Raw genomic sequence first — 24,899 nt, forward strand, 5'->3', positions numbered from 1 at the left:
GTGTCCGTGTTCTTACCACTGAACCATATCCTCAGACCCTGAAATGGAAAGATTTTTTTTTCAAATTTTCATTATTTCCAATGATGAAGGCTAGACTTATATTTCCTATATTATCAGATAGGCATGTACTGAAGTTAATATCCAAAGAAAGCATGGCATAGAACTATGGCAGTGGGTTGTACACCTTCCTGAGCCTGTGAGGTCTAAGCAATTAAGCCAGTGGCTCCACAACTATATGCCGAGGGCTAGAGGTGTAGTTCAATGGCAGAGCTCTGGCCCAGAGTGCACAAGGACCCAGGTTCAATTCCTAGCACCACATGTAACAAAACCATTGTGCAACGAAGCCTGGAGTGCTGTAGTGAACTCTTAGGTGTAGGTTATTTTAAATTTAAGGCAAACAACAATAACTGACATTGTCGAATACCACACAAACAATTTGAGGTACTTCATGGTTTTAACATTAGATTCTGCTTTGCTTTTTCCAATAACATCATTATCTTTGTGAAGCTAAAAATTTGACAGTTGCTCTAATAAAAACAAGTACCTCAAGAAAAATGAATGTTATCTTGTTTTTTTTTGTCTCCATGCTGGGCTGAGGACAGAACCAAGGGCCTTGTACATGCTAGGCAAATGTTCTGCCACTAAGTCAAATCCCTGACTCAAGAAAATGACTGTGAAACAGAGTGGTAGTGCTCAATTTGATTCTAAAGTTTAAAAACAGCAAGTACTTACTTTCCATTAGTAAGTGATATAGTTAAGAATAAAATAAAAATCTGACTTCTTGGGCTGGGGATGTGGCTCAAGTGGTAGTGTGCTCGCCTAGCAGGTGTGAGGCACTAGGTTAGATTCTCAGCACCACATAACACATTTAAAAAAAAAAAAAAAAAAGTGAAGATACTGTGTCCACCTAGAACTAAAAAATAAATATTAAAAAAATCTGATTTCTTCCAGTTTATTAGTATTATTCTTCAAATAATTTAATATTAAATAATATTTCAAATAATTTAAGTCCTAATTATGAGTCAAAATAATTACAATTTAAATATTTATACTAAACTATTTGGATTTAACAATATAGATGCTCCCTGACTTATGAAGAGGTCACATCTTGATAAACCCATTGTAAATAATTTATATAGCTTTCATACCATTACAAAATCGAAAAATTATCATTTAATCTATCACAAGTAGGAGACTGTACGGGTTTTGTCTAAAAATACAAGTGGGCAAACCAAGTGTAAACAAGGGATTTTTTTGGGTTAATACCCATTTTGGTATAGTGTAATAATCTTGAACTTTGGCATCAGATGAAATCGTGCTCAGTTAGGGTTCTGCATTTATTAGTTCTGTATCTCATTTTTCTTCTCTGTATAATGAGAAAATAGTCTTATCTTTTAAGGTTGTTGTGAGAAAAAAAAATGAATTGATATGTGTAAAGCATTTAAAATAGCATGTGGCAAATGCTAACAGTATATTATCTACAACAATTACCATCCCTGCACCACAGTCACTATTCCTACTGCTCCTACTATTTTGGCTACTGCCTCAGAGACCTTGGGGCAAGTCAAAAAATCTTTCTGAAGCTTGCTTTTCTCATGAGTAGCTCTACCTAAAAAGTTAGATGTTGCTTATAATCCCAGCAGTTCAGGAGGCCAAGGCAAGAGGATGACAAATTCAAGGACAGTCTCAGCAACTTAGCAAGGCCCTAAGCACCTTAGAGAGATCCTGCCTCAAAACAGAATATAAAAAGGGCTGGGGATGTAGCTCAGTGGTTAAGTACCCCTGGGTTAATCCCTGATACCAAAAAAAGCTAGTTGTTATGGGTAAATAAGGTAAGACGATATAGAGTTTGACACAGTGCATGGCATGTACCATGCTGAGTATCTCTGCCAGAGTGAGAAAGTGATCTTAAAAATAGATATTTATAAAATATATTCAATTATCACACCTGAGTACAAAGATGGGCCCAGGATATAATAAAATTCTAAAATATGTATTTACTTTGACCCAAGAAAGACTTGGTCTAGAAATATTTCCTACATAAATAACTGCAAAAATGCCTAAAGATATCAGTACAAGGGTATTCAATACTTCGTTGTTGGCAGCAGTAAAAAACAAGAAATAATCTAAATATCTAATAAGAGGGGACTGGCTTAATAAACATGAAATTACCAGATTATGGAATTCTATGTAGCTAATTTATTCATATTAATTCTAGGGATAATTACAATCTAGTATTGACTGAAAAAAAGGGTATATTTATATATATATCTTTATATATATACATACATATATGTGTGTGTGTGTGTGCGCGCACCTGAGAGAAAATGTATAATGTAATTCCATTTACATTTTAAAATACAAGCATCTGGGAAAGGTAAACACAAATACAAGATGTTGCCTGCCTTTAATGGGGGAGGAGGGATGAGACAGGAGAGGGATATCTAGGAGACTATTGGTTGTACTCCCCCCCCCCCCCTTTTTTTTGAGAGAATGTCTCACTATGTTGTGCAGGCTGGCCTCAACTCCTGAGCTCAAGTGATCCTCCTGCCTTGGCTTTCTTGGTAGCTGGGACTATAGTTACGTGCCACAATACTTGGTATTGTTTTATTTCTTAAACTGGATGGTAGTTCATGAGAGTTTATTATGTTCTCCTTTTTATCTTTCTTTGAAATATGTATTACATGCAAGTTTAAATGATAAAATTGGGTCTAGAAGGATACAAAAGAAATCAACAACTCAAGTTATTTCTTGAGACAAGACCACAGGCATGATTTAGCAATTTCCTGCCTTACACATGTCTGTGACATTTTACATAATAAGCATGTATTACTTTTACAATAAAAGTGAACTAAAATAAAATTTCAATTTATATAAATACCTCTATTTCTCCATGATTATTTAAGGAAAACTGGACCCAAAGTACCACAATAGTAGGAGTGATTAATCTCATGACATGACAGAACATGACAGAACGTCTCTAGTAGAGCTCAGCTTACTCATTATAAGCCTCTTCAGTCTGGTCACATCATGATAGGTATAGAAAAGCAGGCAGTGAGATATTTCTCCATCTCGTCCAGCTCTGCCGGATTCCTGGTAGTAACCTTCCACAGATTTAGGAAGAGATGCATGAATCACAAATCGAACATCAGGTTTGTCAATCCCCATTCCAAATGCAATTGTTGCACAGATAACCTGATGTAAAGCAAAGGCCCATTAGATTCATAATGCATTTAAAGGAACATTTTAATAATGGATATTTCTAAAAGCTCTATCCCTTATTTTACTTTAAAATGCACTCTACTTGACAAACTTATGTCTTAACTTGGTTCCACTATTTAGCATGACTAAGACAAGATTTTCATACTGATAACTTGCAATTTTATTAAGCCCATGAAGAGAAAGAGAAGCTTAGTGTGGTTGGCACTTTCTTATGTGAGTTGGTTTCACTACATGAGAGATTAATTGCACTCATTAGCCCTTCAATGTGTTGTCAGTGTTTGTTCTGTTTCTGATATGGAGATGTGTGGGGGTTCTATTCATATTGCCATGATATCCAGGCCTGTGTACATAAGTAATACTATCCTCAGGGGCTCCAGGCTGTTCACAGGACTCTGGCTCTCAGAGGTCATTGCTGCTAGCTCCTTGATGATTCAGGACAATAGTGCTCTCACCTGCTTCAGTTTTACTTGTGTCACCAGCTGAAACATATGTTGACTCTTTTTATTCATCAGTTGATTTCAAAGTCAAGGTTGTGAAATTTTAATTAAATCTCATATGGGTAAAAGTCAGAGCAGCTTATACAGGAGGGGAAAAAAGAAAAAGAAAAAAAAAAAAAAAGGCCAGGGTCTATGGCTCTTGGCCCATACAAATCACTTAGTGGAAGCAAGGTGATGGTTAAAAATCAGTTTTCAAGAATATCCATTTCAGTTGCAAATTTAGGACCTATTTAACCCAGACCAAAATGCTATATCTCCAGGCAAAATTACATTATACAAATAAAGCTGTAAGTCTTTTTTTTAGCACTTAAAAAAAAAATGAATTGCTACTGCAAGAACAGTATTTCAAAAGCAATGAAAATATCTGGCAGCCAGACTGAGGCTAATGACATGATTTCAGTAACCGTGAGTTCCAGAAAGGAACTGTAAGCTATGGGGTACGTGGACAGCAAATGGGCACATTTATCAACATTGGGAATGGCAGTGGCCTGCACTCCAGATTAGTCATCCATCTAATTTATGGTACTTTGATCAAAAGGAAATCTCCTCAAAAAGTGAAAATCTATTGTGTCCTCTAGTGACGGAGAGCAGGCGGGCAAGTTGCTCAGTGAGATGTGCCTGCCCAGAGCTCTGCAAATATCATCTACCTTGAAGCCTGGTGCTTCTCCCACTGCGAGGAGGGCACATGGCTATGAAGCACATCCTGAAGGCTCTGAGTGAGGCCACAGTGATGCTGACTCTTTCTGAAAGCTCTTATTTCTTTAACTAGGAAACTGGCTTTGACACATTACACTTCCTTCCTTATTTTGGTGTTGTTTTTAAACGTAGATGGACAAAATATCTTTATTTTATTTATTTATTTTTATGTGGTGCTGAGGATTGAACCCACTGCCTCACTCATGCAAGGCAAGCTCTCTACCACTGAGCTACAACCCCGCCCCAGGCTACATTCATTCTTTTAAAAGAAAAACACAAAATTTTATTTTTATTCTTTTTTCCTCTATATTGGGGATGAACCCAGTGGTGCTCTACCACATAGCTATATTCTCAGCTATTTTTTTTTATATTTATTTTTTTAGTTGGACACAATACCTTTATTCCATTCATTTATTTTTGTGTGGTGCTGAGGATCAAACCCAGGGCTCCGTGAGTGCTAGGCGAGCGCTCTACCTCTGAGCCATAATCCTAGCCGCCCTCAGCTATTTTTATTTATTTTTAAAAATTAGGGCTGGGGTTGTGGCTCAGTGGTAGAGTGTTTGCCTAGCACATGTGAGGTGCTGGATTTGATCCCCTGCTTTAGACAGAGTCTAAGTTGCCCAGTCTGCCCTTGAATTTGCAATCCTTCAGCCTCAGCCTCCTGAGTTGCTGGATTATAGAAGCGTGTCACCACTCCAGTATAGATCTCACCAATTTTTAATTCTTCCCTTGTCATTTATTGTTTGTTCAAATCTTTCAGTCTATTTATGGATTTCTGTTCCACTCATCTATATATAATGTACTACAAACCAGTAATGTGCTATTTTTTTTTCAAATTCTTTTAGTTTTTTTCATTTGACTGTCTTCCATGCAAACTTTAGAAAAAGTTTATACAAAGAAAAAAACTGAAATGTGTAATTATTTCAGTGAAGACAAACCAGTTTTTCTAAACTTTTTACATATCTGAAAATGCCTTTATTGTTTTCAACATATATGACAGTGAGCTGGGTATGAAATACTTTTGTCCAAGTCTTCCCCCGCTCCCCCCCAGTATTGGGGACTGAGCCCAACAGCGCTCTAGACTTTTATTCTATTTTTAATTTTTGACAGGGTCTCACTAAGTTGCCCATGCTGGTCTGAGTTTGCAACCCTCCAGACTCAGCCTCCCAAGAGATTAAAGGCATGAGCCACCATGCCCAGCTACTCTTCCCTCTTCTGATTCTGAAGACTGTCCTCCTGTTTTTGATATTTTTGATTTCTATTTCTCCCCCGCCACCTTTTTTTGTGGTACTGGGGTTTGAACCCAGAGGTACTTTACCACTGAGGTAAATCCCCTAGCCCTTTTATTTTTATTTTGAGATAGGGTCTCACTGAGTTGCTTAGGGCCCTGCTAAGTTGCTGAGGCTGACCTTGAACCTGTGATCTTCCTGCCTCAGTCTCCTGAGTCACCTTTATACTCTAAATCATCTTCATTATGTTGTTTGGTAAGATAGAACCACAGGAAGCCATGGTAGACAAAATAGGCCCAATTTCTAGCCAGTCAGGTTTGTCACTGGGTGGATCCTATATTTGGCATGCAGAACTCTGATGGTGCTGAAGGGCTGCAGCAGTATGGCTCTACATTTAATATTCTTAGGCTGGATCCCTATTCCTTGTTGCTAATACATCATTCCTTGTTGCTAATACATCACATTTAAAAATTTTTTCTGGGTTGGGGTTGTGGCTCAGTGGTAAAGCACTTGTCTAGCATGTGTGAGGCACTGGGTTCAATTCTCAACACCATATATAAATAAACAAATGAAATAAAGGTCCATCAACATCAAAAAAATATTTAAAAAAAAAAAAAATTTTTTTCTCCCTCAATTTTTGTCTTTTATTCCCTCTAACATTCTCAAGTTAAAGTTATTCACTATATCCCTGATTGCTTCTCAGTTTTTGGGTTTTTTTGTACCAGACATCGAACCCAGAGATTCTTAACCACTGGGCCATATCTGCAGCCCTATTTATTTATTTATTTATTGGTACCAGGGATTGAACTCAAGGGTGCTTAACCACTAAACCACTTCCCCAGCCCTTTTTTTTTTTTTTTAAATCTTTTTTTTTTTAAATTTATTTTTTAGTTCTCGGCGGACACAACATCTTTGTTTGTATGTGGTGCTGAGGATCGAACCCGGGCCACATGCATGCCAGGCGAGCGCGCTACCGCTTGAGCCACATCCCCAGCCCTTTCCTAGCCCTTTATAAATTTTTTTATTTTGAGACAGGGTCTCATTAGGTTGCTTACAACTTCACTAAGTTGCTGAGGCTGGCTTTGAACCTGCGACTCCCCTGCCTCAGCCTCCTGAGCTGCTGGGATTAGAGGTATGTGTCACCACGCCTGGCATCCTTTTTATTTTTATTTTGAGATAGGGTCACACAAAGTTGCTCAGAGCCTTGCTAAATTGCTGAGGCTGGCCTCAAACTTGTGATTCTCCTGCCTTAGCCTCTTGAGCCGCTGGGATTATAGGTGTGGGCCACCATGCCTGGCTCCTTCTCAGTCTTATTTTGATGTTTTCTATCTTTAAGATAAAAACAATTTGCATTCTACATGCACAAGTTTGCTAATATACCAGAAAAGATTATTCCTTTTGTTTGTTTATTTAAAAAAATGTTACCTGGCAGCCATCCTGATTAATCCACTTGTGTTGCACTTCATCTCTGGCAGAATCACTGAGGCCAGCATGATAAGCAAGAGCAGCAAGACCATTCTTCTGTAAAGTGTCAGCCATTGTGTCACATTCCCGCCTGGAGAGGCAGTAGATTATCCCTGAGTCATCTGTCAAGAAACCAAAACGGTAGTGAGAAGTGAGGACTTTTAACATAAATAACAATACCATTTACACTATGTTTTTAAAAATGTTAAGAAATATAAACAGATTTCTGTAGTGCACTTAGAACACAGGATGATCACACAGAATAACTCAGGAAAAAAATTCATACAAAGAAATAAGATGCGACTTAAAAAAAAAATTTTTTTTTAGTTGTAGATGGACACAATACCTTTATTTTCTTATTTTTTTTTTATGTGTGCTGAGGATTGAATCCAGTGCCTCACGCATGTTACACGAGCACTCTACGGACTGAGCCACAACCCCAGCCCAAAATGCAACTTTTAATTCTATCCCTGCTAATGCCTTATGAGATGAACCTGGACTAATCCTAGGCTCTATTTCACACTGGCTCTAAAATGGGAAAACTCCCTTATACAAGCTTATAGAAAACACATGACAATATTTATCAAAGAGTCTTAAAAATACCTCTGACCAGCAAACTACAGTGATGCAGCCACATGAATGTTTATAGCAGCACAATTCACAATAGCTAAATTGTGGAACCAACCTTCAATAGATGAATAGATAGGGCTGGGGTTGTGGCTCAGAGGTACAGCGCTCACCTACCACGTGTGAGGTCCTGGGTTCGATCCTCAGCACCACATAAAAAATAAATAAAATAAAGGTATTGTGTTCAATTACAACTAAAAAATAAATATAAAAAGATAGACAAATAGATAAAGAAATTGTGGTATATATACACAACTGAATATTACTTAGCATTAAAAGAGAATAAAATTAAGGCATTTGCAGGTAAATGGATAGAGTTGGAGAATATTATGCTAAGTGAAGTAAGCCAATCCCCAAAAACCAAAGGCCGAATGTTTTTTCTGATAAGTGGATGCTGATCCATAATGGCGGTGTGGGAAGAGACAGGAGGAATGGAGGAACTTTGGATAGGCTAAAGGAGAGGGAGGAAAAGGGAGGGGAAATGGGAGTAGGAAAGAAGGTAGAATGAGATGGACATTGTTACCCTAGGTACATGAAGACACAAATGATGTGATTCTATTGTGTGTACAACCAGAGAAATAAAAAACTGTGCTCCATTTGTATACGATGAATTGAAATGCACTCTGCTGTCATGTAGAACAAATTACAACAAATTAAAAAAAAAACAAAAAGATACACCTTTGACCCAGTTTCCTTCTAGGAAACTAACCTAGGAAATAAAGTGATATATGGACTCACACCAAAAGTTTTGTTTATAATTTAAAAATTAAAAAAGATTTTAATGGGAAACATTATGGGAATAAGGTTGTGAAATAAAATATACTGTATCAAGTGTTTTTTTTCTTTTATGTCAATATCTTTATTTATTAATTTAATTTTTACGTGGTGCTGAGGATCGAACCAGTGCTTCACACATGCGAGGCAAGTGCTCTGCCACTGAGCTACAGCCCCACTCCCCGTATCAAGTGTTTTCTAAGAAAAAAGATAAATTGACCTATAACATCTTTAAAAAAAGAAGTGTTTTCTGAGTTATAAAAGGCATGCAAAAATGCCTTTTATAACTTTTTTTTTTAAAGAGAGAGAGACAGAGAGAGAGAGAGGAGAGAGAGAGAGAGAGAGAGAGAATTTTTTAACATTTATTTTTTAGTTTTTGGCGGGCACAACATCTTTGTTTGTAGGTGGTTCTGAGGATCGAACCCGGGTCGCACGCATGCCAGGCGAGCGCGCTACCGCCTGAGCCACATCCCCAGCCCCGCCTTTTATAACTTAAAAAACAAAAATGGAGCAAACTGTTATGAACTTCAGAATCTCATTTTATTTAATATAACTCAAAGGCAAACACATTTGGGAGAAGGCACTACAATAAAGAGTTATATTCATACACTGATAGAAGCCATAGAAAGCACTGAAACCAAAATGATAATATAAGTGTGTAGGAGGAAATATTTAATATATTTTTTTGTTAAAGTTTATTGTTATCTAACCAAATGAGATTTTATAAATTCTAGAATTGAAAGAGTTACAATATTCTGGTCTATAAATAACAAGTTAAGTATCATCATTAAACAAAAAGAAATGTTTAATTTGCTATTTTATTTATTCTATTGTGGTACTAAAGAGACACCTATTACTTTTAGATATCACATAACTGTACTCACATGGGTGATGCTTTTGGATCCATTCTAAGCAATCAAATGCTACCTTTTTAGGTTTTTTTGGTAATACATAGTATTTCAGATTATGTCTGTTAAAGCTCATGCTGAACCTAAAAGAAATGCCAAACACAAAATTTAGTTATTATGAAAAATATAGATCTAGCCATTGGCATGAACTGAAAGTATACCTCAAAATCATTAACCCAGATGAGATGTTATTAGAAGATGGGGCATTTGGGAGAGAATTAGGTTATGAGGGTGAAACCATGAATGAGACGAGAGCCCTTATAAAAGTAGAGACCTCACTAGTTTTAGGTGTGGCTATAATGAGAAAAGTACCATCTGCAAACCAGAAAGAGGGACCACACCAGATGGGATCTGCTAGTACATTGATCCTGGACTCCCCAACCTACAGAGCAATGAGAAATAAATTTCTCTTATCTCAGCTACCTAGCCTATGATATTCTGTTCAGTTAGCATGAACAAAGGCCAACATCTTCAAAAATTAAATACTGATTTTCCACATTCCAAGCCTAATTATCAGTTTGTCTTAAGGTGAATACTACCACTGGCAGCTTATATAACAGAACACTGAAATGGAGGTTAGATTAAAGGTTAAAGAAAAGAATGGTTGGTGAGTGTGGTGGCACACACTTGCAATCCCAGCAATTCAGGAGAGTGAGGCAGGAGAGTCTCAAGTTCTAGGCCAGCCTGGGCAACTTAGTGAGATCACATCTCAAATAAAAAAAGGGTTAAGGATGTAGCTCAGTGGTAAAGTGCCCCGGATTTAATCTCTAGTACCAGGAGTAGGGAGAAAGAATAGTGATAAGGAGGGAAGCTCTATGGCATTAGATGATAAAAAATTAGGATTATAGAAGAGGAGTGTACCTCAGTGGTATAGCAAAGGCTTAGTATGCACAAAGCCCTCGGTTCAATCCCCCCACATGTGTACACGCACAAAGTCAGACACATGGAGAAACATCAGTCAGAAGCCCAGTCTCCAAGGTGAGGCTGACAAAAAATGGAGATGATAATTAAAAAAACATTGAAGTGGGGCTGGGATTGTGGCTCAGTGGTAGAGCGCTTGCCTAGCATGGGCGGGACCCAGGTTCCATCCTCAGCACCACATAAAAATAAAAGGTATTGTGTTGTGTCCATCTACACCTAAAAAATAAATATTAAATATTAAAAAAATATTGAAGTGATTAAGAAAATTACAGAGGAAATACACACTTTTAGGCTACCAATGTTCCTAAATTTTGACTCATGCTAAATAACCTTCATGCACTTATATGAAAAGTTAATTGCAGGGCAACAGAAGGAGCTCTGGATCCCAAAGGGAACATGGCTGGCTGACACCAGTGCTCCTTCTTTTCTGGCCTACCACCCTTGGCACCCCATTTCCTCCCTCATGCTTCCTTAGGGAGCTCATTCTTTCCATTACCTTCTCTCTTATATTTCTCCTTTTGCTTTTCTTCCTAAGGCAAATTTCTCAGAAGATACTTATATCTCCAACCAACTAACCATAAACTGAATTTCAATTCTCATCACTTTCATGCTGACTTTTCTTTCTTTCTTTTTTTGATAGCAGGGATTGAACCCAGAGGCACTTAACTACTGAGCCACATCCCTAGCTCTTTTTATTTTTTATTTTGAGACAGGCCTTGTTAAGTTGCTGAGGCTGGCTTTGGAACTTGCAATTCTCCTGCCTCAGCATCCTGAGTTGCTGGGATTATAGGTGGATGCCACTGTGCCTGGCCAGCAATACTTTTCCATGCGTTTGGCATTTGTAGGGGTTGCTTTAGACCTCATTCTCTCTGATCTCTCCTTACTCCACCTTGTTGGCTAGCCTTACAGAAAACCCTCTATTAGCACTCATGACTTCACCTTCTGTGGGAATTTCAACGCTTATGTCTCTGACTTCTCCATCTTCTTCTCCTTATGCTTACTCCTGAAGTGAGAATCACCTCCCACCCCGCAATGCCTGGCTCTCTTCTTTTTTGCAATATCTCTTTCAGCAGTCTATTTTAAACTGCACCCAAATATTATTTCAATGAGTCCCAACTCTTGCCCTCAACTTAGACCTCCTTTCAGAGTTCTGAACCATATTCCAATATGATTTTAGATCCGTGATCTAAAATTGAAGCATGCATTCTCCTAGGAGTACACAAAGACTTTCTAAGGGTAAATGAGCAAAGATAATTTTCTCTCTGTGGTGCTGAGGACTAAACCCTAGGGTGCCTCACATGTGTGAGGCAAGTTCTCTATCACTGAGCTACAGCCTCAGCCCTGGAGCCTCAGTTTTTACATGCAGTTAAGACTGATCTGAGAATGCTTTTCCAGACCAGACATCTTGCAGGCTCATCCTTTTCCAGTCTTCCCTTTTATAACTGTCCTCCCAATTCCAAAATACAAACCAACCAACCCCACTTTTTACTCATTCTAAATTTTACCACCATGACTTGTTTCAGGAGGTTAAAAACCTCCAGGACACCAAAGCAAAATGAAATATAGTACAGATGTGGGTGAAATTTTCTTTAATCAAAGCACCAGAAATCTGGTGAGTCTTCTGTCTTTACGTTTTACCTATTTCTGTTAAGGGTAAAGAATAACATTGGAGGGCTGGGGATGTGGCTCAAGCGGTAGCGTGCTCGCCTGGCATGCGTGCGACCCGGGTTCAATCCTCAGCACCACATACAAACGAAGATGTTGTGTCCGCCGAAAACTAGAAAATAAATATTGAAAAATTCTCTCTCTCTTAAAAAAAAAAAAAAAAAAGGGCTGGGGATGTGGCTCAAGTGGTAGCGCGCTCGCCTGGCGTGCGTGCGGCCCGGGTTCGATCCTCAGCACCACATACAAACAAAGATGTTGTGTCTGCCGAAAACTAAAAAAATAAAATAAATATTAAAAAAAAAAAAAAAAGAATAACATTGGAAATGAAGCATTTTGGCCCTCATTGGAGTTCTGATTTCAAATAGACCGAGAGTAAAGTAGTGAAGTAAAGATGATCTCCACCTTTGGATGCTGTTTTATCCCTGACCACTGTCACTTTGTGACTTGTGAAACTAACCGTTAAACAAAACCAGCTTTTATTTATATGTACAGAACAGCTGGAATTCTTTTAGTGTTTCAAATGATAGAAGATTATGTAGCAGACTGGCAAAAAAAAAGATGATAGATAAAAGAATGATACATCCATTGGCCATTTTTTTTTTTGTTCTGGGGATTAAACCCAGATCCTCAGGGATGCTAAGCATGTGTTCCACCATTGAGCTACATACACCCTCAGCTCCTTCTAGGACTATTTTCATTATTCTTAGGCAATTATTTACAGTTGTTATTACAGCAAAGGAAACTGCAGTCCAGATAAAATTATGGCATAAAAGACCTGCCTTACAACAAATACAAATGATGAAGAAAAATCTTAAAATTTATTTGAGCTGATTTGAACTATGGTGTACAAGTATTCCTGTCCATATGAATACTGAAGTGACGATGACTTTCTCTGCACTTAAAAATAGTTTTATCTCAGAAAAGTGTTTTATTTAGTAAAATATTAAAAATAGTTTGGGTCAAAAGGAGAGATGAAAACATGTTTAAGAGAGCCTACATCCTGGGAGCAAATCTTTACCTAGCACACATCAGATAGAGCACTAATCTCTAGGGTATATAAAGAACTCAAAAAGCTAAGCACCACATACAAAGATGCTGTGTCCGCCGAAAACTAAAAAATAAATATTAAAAATTCTCTCTCTCTTTAAAAAAATAAATAAATAAAAAAAGCTAAGCACCAAAAAAAATCCAATCAACAAACGGGCCAAGGACCTGAACAGACACTTCTCAGAAGAGGATATACAATCAATCAACAAATATATGAAAAACTGCTCATCATCTTTAGCAATCAGAGAAATGCAAATCAAAACTACTCTAAGATTTCATCTCCAGTCAGAATGGCAGCTATTATGAAGACAAACAACAATAAGTGTTGGCAAGGATGTGGGGGAAAAAGGCACACTCATACATTGCTGGTGGGACTGCAAATTGGTGCAGCCAATATGGAAAGCAGTATAAAGATTCCTTGGAAATCTGGAAAAGGAACTGCCATTTGACCCAGCTATCCCTCTCCTCAGACCATACCCAAAGGATTTAAAAACAGCATACTACCAGGACACAGCCACATCAATGTTTATAGCAGCACAATTCACAATAGCTAAACTGTGGAGCCAACCTAGATGCCCTTCAGTGGATGAATGGATAAAAAAAAAAATGTGGTATATATACACAATGGAATATTACTCAGCAATAAAAGAGAATAAAATCATGGCATTTGCAGGTAAATGGATGGCGCTGGAGAAGATAATGCTAAGTGAAGTTAGCCAATCTCAAAAAAAAACAAATGCCGAATGTTTTCTGATATAAAGAGGCTGACTCATAGTGGGGTAGGTAGGGGGAACATGGGAGGAAAATGAATTCTAGATAGGGAAGAGGGGAGGGAAGGAAAGGGAGGAGGCCAGGGATCAGCAAGGATGGTGGAATGTGATGGACATCATTATCCAAAGTACATGTATGAAGACACGAATTGGGTGTCAACCTACTTTATATATAAACAGAGATATGAAAAATTGTGATGTATGTGTAATAAGAATTACAATGCAAAAAACAAAAACAAAGTACATGTATAAAGACATGAACTGGTGTGAACATACTTTATATACAAAGATATGAAAAATTGTGCTCTTTATGTGTAATAAGAATTGTAATGCATTCCGTTGTCATGTATTTAAAAAATAAAATCAATAAAAATAAAAGTAAAGAAAACATATTTAGAAGGATGTGGAATCAGAATTCTCATACTCTGCTAATGGGAATGTAAAATGGTACAGGTGCTCTAGAAAACAGCATGGCAGTTTCTTTAACAGGTGAAACACACAGCCAGGCACAGTGGTGCATGCCTGTAATCTCAGTAACTTGGAAGGCTGAGGCAGGAGGACCACAAGTTCAAGGCCAGTGTCAGCAATTTAGTGAGACATTCAGCAGCTTTTCAAGATCCTATCTCAAAATAAAAAAAAACTAAATGAAAGACTGGGGATGCATCTCAGTGGTTTAAGATCCCTGGTTTTAATCCCCAGCAACAAACAAACAAACAAACAAAACAAAAAGGCAAAACTCAGAGTTATCATAGAACACAACAATTCCACTCCTGGATATAATATACCCAAGAGAAATGAAAACACATGTCTGCATAAGAACTTGTACATTTATGTTCATAACAGCATTATTCATTTTTTTTTAAATTTTTTTTATTGGTTGTTCAAAACATTATAAAGCTCTTGACATATCATATTTCATACATTAGATTCAAGTTGGTTATGAACTCCCAATTTTACCCCAAATACAGATTGCAGAATCACATCTGTTACACATCCACATTTTTACATAATGCCCTATTAGTAACTGTTGTATTCTGCTACCTTTCCTATCCTCTACCATCCCCCCTCCCTCCCCTCCCATCTTCTCTCTCTACCCCATCCACTGTAATTCATATCTCTCCTTGTTTATTTTCCCATTCCCCTCACAACCTCTTATATGTAATTTTGTATAACAATGAGGGTCTCCCTCCATTACCATGCAACTTCCCTTTTCTCTCCCTTTCCATCCCACCTCATGTATCTGTTTAATGTTAATCTTTTCTTCCTGCTCTTCCTCCTAGAAACAAACCTTGAAAATATTATGCCAAGTAAAAGAAGAAAGTCACAAAAGATGACATAGAGTGATTCTGTTTATAGAAACCATCTATCTCCCCATAGAAGGTAAATCAGTGGTTGTCCAAGACTGGTAGGGAGATGTGAGGGGTAAGGTTATTGGACTGCTATTGGATAATGGGTTTTTTTGTACCAGGGATTGAACACAAGGGTGATTAACCCAGCCCCTTTTTATTTTGGGACAGGTCTCAAAATAGTTGTGTAGGGCCTTGCTAAATTGCTGAGGCTGGCCTTGAACTTGCAATCCTACAAGTTCAATTTTTTCAGATAGGGTCTCACTAAGTTGCTTAGTGTCATGCTTAGTTGCTGAGGATGGCCTTGAATTTACAAAAAAAGTCTCAGCCTCCAGAGCAGCTGGGATTACAGGCATGTGCTACTGTGCCTGGTGGGTAACAGTGTTTTTGAGGGGTGACAGAATGTTTTAAAACTGTGGTGATGCTGCACAATTCCAAATATACCACATACTACTAGATTGATTGTAAACATGTGGATGGTAAGATATGTGCATTATATCTCAATAAAACCATTATTAAAAAAGATCTGGGGGGCTGGGGATGTGGCTCAAGTGGTAGCGCGCTTGCCTGGCATATGTGCGGCCCGGGTTCGATCCTCATGCACCACATACAAACAAAGATGTTGTGTCCGCCGATACTTGAAAAATAAATATTAAAAAATTAAAAAAAAAAAAAGATCTGGAACATAATTTGAATTTTTTTTCCATTTGTGACATAATTCAAAATACAATTTAGTTAATTTAGATCGTGGGGATGGGTGCAAAATTCTGTGAACATACAAAAAAATCCACTAAATTGTACCTTGTAAGTTGATGAATTTTATCATGTGTGAATTATATCACATTAAAGATTTTTTTAAAAACCATCTGTATTCCACTGTATCTTGACTAAGTTTGTATTGAATGTTGCAATTAAATATCATCAGGTCCAGAGTATCAAATTTGTGTCATTTGAAAGTGAGGTGTGAGAAAATGCAGTCAACTTGTGCTCAGCTGCTGTTGCTTTTGAAACTGAGACAGTTGTCATAGGGCTGTTTACTAAAGAGTTTATGTGAATTAAATTAAAAAATGTTTTTGGATAGTTGCAGATGGTCAGAATGCCTTTATTTGTTGTTTATTTTTATTTTTTAAAATATATTTTTTAGTTGTAGATGGAACACAATACCTTTATTTTATTTTTTTATGTGGTGCTAGGGGGAATGAACCCAGTACCTCATGCATGGTAGGCAAGTACTCAACTTAGAGAGACCCTATCTGAAAAAAAAAAAAAAAAAAAGAATGGGATGTGACTCAGTGGTTAAGTGCCAAGTGCCCCTGGGTTCAATCTCTAGTACCAAAAAATAAAAGCATATCATAGCTGGGGATGTGGCTCAGTGGTACAGCATTTACCTAGAAGATATAATGCCTTGGGTTCAGCCCCTAGAGCGTGCGCGCACACACACACATGCACACGCACACACACACACATAAAACAGCACATCAACCATTGTGTCACAAGGCACGGAGGCACATCATGTAATCTCAGTGACTTGGGAGGCTCAGGGAGGAAGATTCCAAGTTTGAGGCTAGCCTCAGCAACTTAGTGACACTCTGTCTCAATTTTTCAAAAGGGCTGGGAATACAGTTCAGTGGCAGAGTATCCCTGGGTTCAATCCCTAGTGAAGGGGAAGTTAAAAAAAAAAAAGCATTAAAAAAAAATTTTATAAGGTATACTGAAACCAACAGGATTTTGATTTCCCTCTTTCAAATATATTAGATATAAGGTAGAGGGTTTTTATTGAAAGATTGACAAAAATACTTAATAGCCATTAGATAGTTCCTAGTAAAGACTTTTTAAAGGGTATATTTCCTGGAAAAAGTAAAGTGAATAACTAATGATTTTGCTTATTTTGCCCAATAGCTTCCAACTTTTTGCCTCCCACGAAGTTTGACAGACCTAATTGAGTTGTCAGCTAAAAGATCATTAGAAATAATTTTTGATGACATCATGATGTGCTATCATAAAATGCCTTCCATTTCCATCCACATGTTTATGTAAGCAACATTTCTCAGTCTTATAAGAAATAAAAACTGATTCAATTCATCCATAGATATGTGAACTGAAAAATAAAAAATACTGTCTCATTAGGAAACATATTATCAATCAAACTTTATGCTTAAGATTTTTTTTTTTAGTTGTCATTAGACCTGTATTTTATTTATTTATATGTGGTGCTGAGAATCGAACCCAGTGTCTCACACATGCCAAGCAAGCACTCTACCACTGAGCCACAACCCCAGCCCTTAAGAACTGTTTTAAAAATATATTTAAGGGGGCTGGGGATGTGGCTCAAGCGGTAGCGCGCTCGCCTGGCATGTGTGCGGCCCGGGTTCGATCCTCAGCACCACATACAAAGATGTCGTGTCCGCCGAAAACTAAAAAATAAATATTAAAAAAAAAAAAAAAAAAAAATATATATATATATTTAAGTTATCCAATCAATTATGAATGATGAATGATTTTATTTTATTTTACCTCTAGGGACTGAACTTAGGGGTGCATTACAACTGAGCTATATCCTCAGTCCTTTTTATTTTGAGACAGGGTCGGGTAAATTGTCAAGGATGGCCTTGAACTTGCAAAATCCTCCTGCCTCAGCCTCTCAAGTCATTGAGATTACAGGTGTGTTCCATTATGTTCAGCATGACTAATGATTTTAATAATTCAAACCAGATGAAAATTCTGGTATAAAATTAGAAGACAAATATATATATATAATTTTTTTTTTTTTACAGTTAAGAATGACAGAGTAAGTAAAAATTCTGTGGGGGAAAATAAAAGGAAAATATGAGTTCAAAGAGAAAATTAGAAAAGTGTAAAATACCTGACAAATAAACGGCAAACTTTTTTTTTCTTCCCTATTTCTTCTTCTTTTCTCCCCCTTGTCCTATATAGCACTGAAAACTTGGTTTATGTAACTGATTAAAAATGAACAAAACAAAACAGGGTTGGGGATGTAGCTTAGTGGCACAGTACTTGCCTAAAATGCCCATGGCCCCCACAAAAAAGAAAACCCAGAGACTGCATTTGGCATAATCAGGTAGAAAGAGCTTAAAAATAGTGCCTGTTAGAAAAAGAAAAAAATGCCAGGTATGGTGGCATATACCTGTAATCCCAGCAACTCAGGAGGTTGAGGCAGGAGGACTGCAAGTTCAAAGCTAGCCTCAGTAATTTAGCAAGGCCCTAAACAACTTAGTGAGACTCTGTCTCAAAAAATAAACAAACAAAATATAAAAAGACTAGAGATGTGGCTCAGTGGTTAAGTGCCCCTGGGTTCAATCCTGTACAAAAAAAGAAAGAAAGAAAAAAAAAAAAAAAGAAAAGAAAAAATGTTATAGATCAGCGTAGAAAAAATTTCTAGCATATAGTCTAATAAAGAACCTCAACTATATCTTAAATATAGTCTATAATACATAGAAATTATGGGAGCAAAATACCCCTCCAAATTTTATACAAACACTTCTCTTCAAGTGAGAGTAAATTAAAATACTGAATTCCAAATTTTGTGATCACATACACACAATTCTGAGGACTCTAAAATTCTTGCCCTTCAGTATGATTATTAGTACTATATGTTTTAGGCTGGAACCAAACAACTTAAAGGCTGGAAGAAATCCAAATTGCTTTGGGACCTGTTTTTGATCAGATAATTTAGAAGCTGCCAGTTTAATCTGCAAAGGCCCTTGCAGGTATCTTAATCTCATGAACCACTTCATATCCTTCACATGGAACTTTCAGTTCTGCTCTTAACTCTGTAAGAGATATTGTTGTTATTTTTATTTCTTACACTATTGATAGAGCCAACTGGTCTGTCTTTTCTTTTTTTTTTTTTTTTTTTTTTTAAGAGAGAAGGTCTTGCTATGTTGCTCAGGTTGGCCCTGAATTCCTGGGCTTAAGCAATCCTCCTGCCTCAGTCTCTTTGAGTAGCAGTATGTCATCATATCAAAATGTTATACACTCACAACACACACACACATATATATTTTAGACACTGATTGACATTTATTTTATTCACTTATTTATATGTAGTGCTAAGAACTGAACCCAGTGCCTCACATATGCTAGGCAAACACTCTACCACTGAGCCACAACCACAGCCCCATCTTCTTTTTTGAAAAACAGGGTCTTGCTATGTTGCTCAGGTGAATCTCAAACTCACGACCCCAAGTGATCCTTTTGTCTTGGCTCCCTAAGGAGCTAAATTACAGATGTGTGCCACCATGTCCAGTTTGTGTATTTTCAAATGAACAAAAGCTGTTTTCTGTTTTGTCATTACCTCTTTTGGCATTCCACATTAATGTCTATACCTTACTGAAAGCAATGTTAACAAATTAGAAGGAAAAAATATTTAACACTTTTTTTCTTTTTGGTACCAGGGATTGAATCCAGAGTCACTTCCCACCGAGCCACATCCTCAACCCTTTTATTTTGTGATAGGGTCTCAGTAAGTTGCTTAGAGCCTTGCTAAGTTGCTCAGTCTGGCTTTGAACTTACGATCCTTCTGCCTCAGCCTCCTGAGCTGCTGGGATTCCAGGAGGGTGCCACTAAGCCCAGCACCACAAACACATTTTAAATAAAATATTTGCTGAGTGAATGAACCTAATGAAGAATGCATGACTCATCAAACTCAGGTAGAAGTACAAAATAATCCAGTACAACTTGAATCCACACACAGGAATAACTTAACTCCTGAGCCACATCCCCAGACCTTTTTACTTTGAGACCGAGTATTGCTAAGTTGTCTAGGCATCACTGAGGCTGGCCTCAAACTTGCAATCCTCCTGCCTCAGCCTCATAAATTGCTGGGATTACAGGCATACGCCACTCCTCCCTGCTGGAATAATTTTTATAGTGGTTTTGGTTATTAAATAATTATGGATTTGATGGCAACAAGAAGTATGTTGTGGGGCTGGGGATGTGACTCAAGCGGTAGCGCGCTGGCCTGGCATGCGTGCGGCCCGGGTTCGATCCTCAGCACCACATACAAACAAAGATGTTGTGTCTGCCGAAAACTAAAAAATAAATATTAAAAAATATTTAAAAAATTCTCTCTCTCTCTCACTCTCTCTAAAAAAAAAAAAAAGTATGTTGTGGCTCAGATGAAGACAAAGTTAAAGGTACTTTATTACTGGGAGTATACCAGGGTCCATAGGTGCAACATGCAAATTACCCCCATTTCCAGAGTTGGTGTTGGGATAGAGTTTTACTTTTGCTAAGTGAAGAAAAGCCCTTAGGCCCTAGTTGCCAAACTGTTGCACATCGGAATCAGTTGAGGATTAAACAAATGAACCAAAAAGCCCAAAATACAAACAAAACAAATCCCACCCTGGCTTCCAGAGCCAAATATTCTGATTTAGCTGGTCTAGGTACAACCTGGGTACTGAGACTTTGGGCTTCACAGGTGATTCTAATGTGCAGAAACTCTGCTAACCACTGCCCTAAGGTTTTAAAATATATGACTTTAAGTTGTTACTTACACCTGAGGCCTCACAATCTTCAGCTGAGTGAGGATATCTTTCTGTACTCTGGGATTCGCTGTGGCAGTAAGAGCCATTACTGGAACAGAAGGAAACTTCTGACGAAGCATATTCATTCTTTTGTAATCTTGACGAAAATCATGTCCCCACTAGTTGAAAAAAATACTGCTTTTCAGATTATTTAGCTTTTCTTTATATAAAAAGAACACTAGTGAATATAAAGAACCACTTTATTCTTCAATGAAACAGTACAACAGTTCACTCAATGTGGGGTTTTCTTCGATTCTGAAGATATACAAATATATACTATTGGTAGCACAAATTTAATGATTTTCTAAGACATAAAAACAGTATGTAAGCCAGGCACAGTGGTGCAGGCCGGTAATCCCAGCAGCTCAGGAGGCTGAGGCAGGAAGATCAAGAGTGCAAAGTCAGGGCTGGGGATGTGGCTCAAGCGGTAGCACGCTCGCCTGGCATGCGTGCGGCCCGGGTTCGATCCTCAGCACCACATACAAACAAAGATGTTGTGTCCACTGAAAACTAAAAAAATAAATAAATATTAAAAAAAAAAAAAAGAGTGCAAAGTCAGCCTCAGCAAAAACAAGGCACTAAGCAAATCAGTGAGATCCTATCTCTAAATAAATTATAAAAATAGTTCTGGGGATGTGGCTCAGTGATTGAGTGCCTGGAGTTCAATCCCTGGCACCCTCCTCCGGCAAAAACAAACAAACAAACAAACAAAAAACAGTATTTACCTGACTCACACAATGTGCTTCATCAATAACAAAACGTGCCAAGAGCTTCCTCTCATACAGATTCTCCAGAGTGGAAATCAGCCGGTTACTGGCACAGACCTGGCCCAGAAATACACGAGACATTTAAACACAGCACTTGAATAGTTTTGCTAAGTTCCATTACAGTTAAGCAGTATTAAAACCCTGACATAAAATTGGCTCTTATTTCAATTCATGAAGAGAACAGCAAAAGTAATAGAAAATAGCAAATCAGATATTTTAGACATTCATCCATGTTTAGCCAACAGTTTACTTATTAAGTTACATTTTTCTGCCTCAATACATGGTCCAACACATGTTTACACTGTTAATGGGGTTACAGATATGTGTTATGTTTGTGCATGTTGTTTGGGGAAAAAAATCACATGTGTGAATATATTGTACATATAGATATAAGTATGTATGTATTTTGTAGCTTTGTCCATGACAAGGCCTAGTAGAAATGACATCCCAGTAGCAACAAGCACATGTAGCACCCACATCTTGAAAGGGACACAGGAAGAGGACATAGAAGCCAGCTTGATGGAGCACTCTCACTGGTCAAATCTAGGACAAAGAGAATGTCAAAATACAGAATGATAATTGATTGTAACCCACTGAATAAATTAAGAATCCATGAATTCATACTGATAGAAATAAATACGTTCAATTAAAGGGAAAGCTTTTCCTTGTGATACGGTACCTACTATCTAAATCAAATGTTTGAGGAAAAAAAAAATAGAAAGAATGATAAAGTAATTAGAGTGAAATGTTTTCCTTTAGGGTTTCTGGGTGAAATGTTTACAGGCATTCTTTTTTTTTTTTTTTTAAAGAGAGAGAGAGAGAGAGAGAATTTTAATATTTTATTTTTTAATTTTCGGCGGACACAACATCTTTGTTTGTATGTGGTGCTGGGGATTGAACCCGGGCCGCATGCATGCCAGGCGAGTGCGCTACCACTTGAGCCACATCCCCAGCCCTACAGGAATTCTTTGCAATATACTATACATCAAAAATGATGTCAAAGTTTTAAAAATATATAATTCTAGTGGCTTTAAATATTATATTTAAAAATAATTATATAAATACACAAACCTTCTCTGGAGTAACATACAGAAGTTTTATAATTGGGTCTTTTTTTGATAATTGGAGATAAATACTTGTAGCTTCTGAGTCAGTCTTATCACCTGTCAGATATGTAGCTGGAATCTAAGTGTAAAAGTAACAAACATTTAAATTTTATACATTCATCTGACAAAAGTTTATTTACTTTTAGGTTTTATAAATATTTTACAAGTCATATCAGATCTATCAAAGGAAATGTATCTCACTACAATAACAAATAATGAGGACACACATTTTGGAAAAACCCTTATTAAGTATAACTTACAACAGCCTTCCCATTGCTTATTAACTTTTCTTTTTTTTAAATACTCATTTTTTTTTGAATTTTTTAATATTTATTTTTCAGTTCTCAGCAGACACAACATCTTTGTTTGTATGTGGTGCTGAGGATCGAACCCGGGCCGCACGCATGCCAGGCGAGCGCGCTACCACTTGAGCCACATCCCCAGCCCTTAAATACTCATTTTATAGTTGTAGTTGGACATAATACCATTATTTTATTTATTTATTTTTATGTGGTGCTGAGGATCAAACCCAGGGCCTCACAAATGCTAACTGAGTGCTCTACTGCTGAGACCCAGCCCCAGCCCCAGCCCTGCTTATTACCTTTTCTTTGATTTACTTTTCACATTTGTAAATAAGATAAATATGAATTTAGTGTCCAAGAGATTTGAGTCCTATGTATGGCTATATTAATATGAAGAATATAGTAGAATGTAGTCATATATTTCCGTCAACTGAGCCCTGAAGAAAAAGGATATATGTATGTGGGCATGCACATATGCATGCACTTCAAGACACACTGGAAAGAGAACCATGCTGATCCGGCCACCGTAAAAAGAGAAATCTCTTTATATTAGTAAAAAAAAAATATATATATATATATATACTAGAAAATATAGACTAAAAGCTCTTACTAAAATAATTCTCATAAAAGAATAAAAGATTGAATTTTACACACCATTACCTGTATCAGAATTTTCAAATGCTTGTTTGTGTTTAACTGTACAACTTAACTGTTATGCTTTATTATTATAATTCATGAATTATTTAATAAAAAAGTTATCTAGTACACTGAAACGTAATTCAGTAGAAGGTATACTTTTATTAGTATTCGTATGTTATAACTTACATCCAAGGAAGTCAGCTTTTGGACTTGATCTATTATTAGTGATCTCAAGGGAGAAATGACAATAGTGACCCCAGGAGAAACACAGGCAGGCAGCTGGTAACACAAACTTTTACCACCTCCTAAAAGAGAAACGAAAAAAAAAAAAATTTGTCAGCAAGACCATACTTTCAGGGGTCATTTCTATAGTTTGTTACTGGAGAAGTTTTTCTGATCATGTACAGTACCAATAAAATACATCCTATGCCATCATGCTACATATACATTGTTTCATAAAGTGTTTTAATATTAAAAAAAAATCTGTCAGCTTTTATCTTGAGAGAACGAAGGTAAAAGTTATAAGGGAAACCACATATAATAATCAAAATAGTTGATAGGATATCAAGTGATATTGTTCATGGTCCAATTTGCTGTACCCCTGAGCCAAACTATTCAAGCAGTTAATTAATTAATTAATTTTGGTGCTGGGACTGAAACCAGAGATGCTTTACCACTGAGCCACATCCTCATCCCTTTTTGTTTTTCTATTTGGAGACAGAGTCTCATTAAGTTGCTTAAGGCCTCACTCAGTTGCTGAGGCTGGCTTTGAATGAGCAATTTAAATAAAGCATAAAAATGTCTTTTAGGGCTTCTTATACAAGCACGTGCAACAGCAAAAGCATGAATCAGGGCAAAAATACTTAAATACAATGGAATTACTTAAAAGGTCTACCTGGGACACTTAAACATAGCAAGTTTTTTTATTTCTAGCAATATAAGAGATCTCTAAAAACCATGATCCTAGGATTAAAATAATTTCTTCTTAATTTATTTATTTTTAAATATTTTTTAGTTACAGATGGATATAAAAACTTCATATTTATTTATTTATTTATTGTGGTGCTGAGGATTGAACTCAGCGCCCCACATGTGCTAGGCAGGCACTCTACCACTGAGCCACAACCCCACCCCCATAAAATTTATTTATTTATTTTTAATAAACACACACGCACATTTAGTTGTAGTTGGATATGATACCTTTATTTTATTTATTTATTTTTACGTGGTGCTGAAGATTGAACCCAGAGCCCCACATATGCTAGGCGAGCGCTCTACCACTAAGCCACAATCCACCTCTAAAATTTATTTTTTAAGAACTAGAATATAATAAAATATACAAAACTGAAAATCAAAAACACATTGATCAGTAT

At 37.0% G+C, this 24,899-nt stretch overlaps 1 protein-coding gene and 1 pseudogene across 2 annotated transcripts in view; one reads left to right on the forward strand and one right to left on the reverse strand.

Annotated features, from left to right (window-relative positions):
• Blm (BLM RecQ like helicase) overlaps positions 1-24,899 on the reverse strand; it is a 104,028-nt gene that overhangs the window by 19,124 nt on the left and 60,005 nt on the right. For both annotated transcript variants that reach the window (XM_046437940.2, XM_058577375.1), the window contains 7 exons: positions 23,713-23,831; positions 22,551-22,664; positions 21,438-21,536; positions 20,683-20,831; positions 9,394-9,500; positions 7,070-7,230; positions 3,000-3,195 (listed from right to left, as the gene is read on the reverse strand). In XM_046437940.2, coding sequence (XP_046293896.1) covers positions 3,000-3,195; positions 7,070-7,230; positions 9,394-9,500; positions 20,683-20,831; positions 21,438-21,536; positions 22,551-22,664; positions 23,713-23,831 — 945 coding nt within the window. The remainder of the gene's footprint in view (positions 1-2,999; positions 3,196-7,069; positions 7,231-9,393; positions 9,501-20,682; positions 20,832-21,437; positions 21,537-22,550; positions 22,665-23,712; positions 23,832-24,899) is intronic.
• LOC124089508 (small nucleolar RNA U3) lies at positions 23,868-23,945 on the forward strand (annotated as a pseudogene).

This window comes from Marmota monax, unplaced genomic scaffold (genome assembly GCF_021218885.2).
Source record: "Marmota monax isolate L192 unplaced genomic scaffold, Marmota_monax_Labrador192_F-V1.1 WCK01_AAM20220418_F8-fsc00005, whole genome shotgun sequence".
Taxonomy (NCBI): Eukaryota; Metazoa; Chordata; class Mammalia; order Rodentia; family Sciuridae; genus Marmota; species Marmota monax.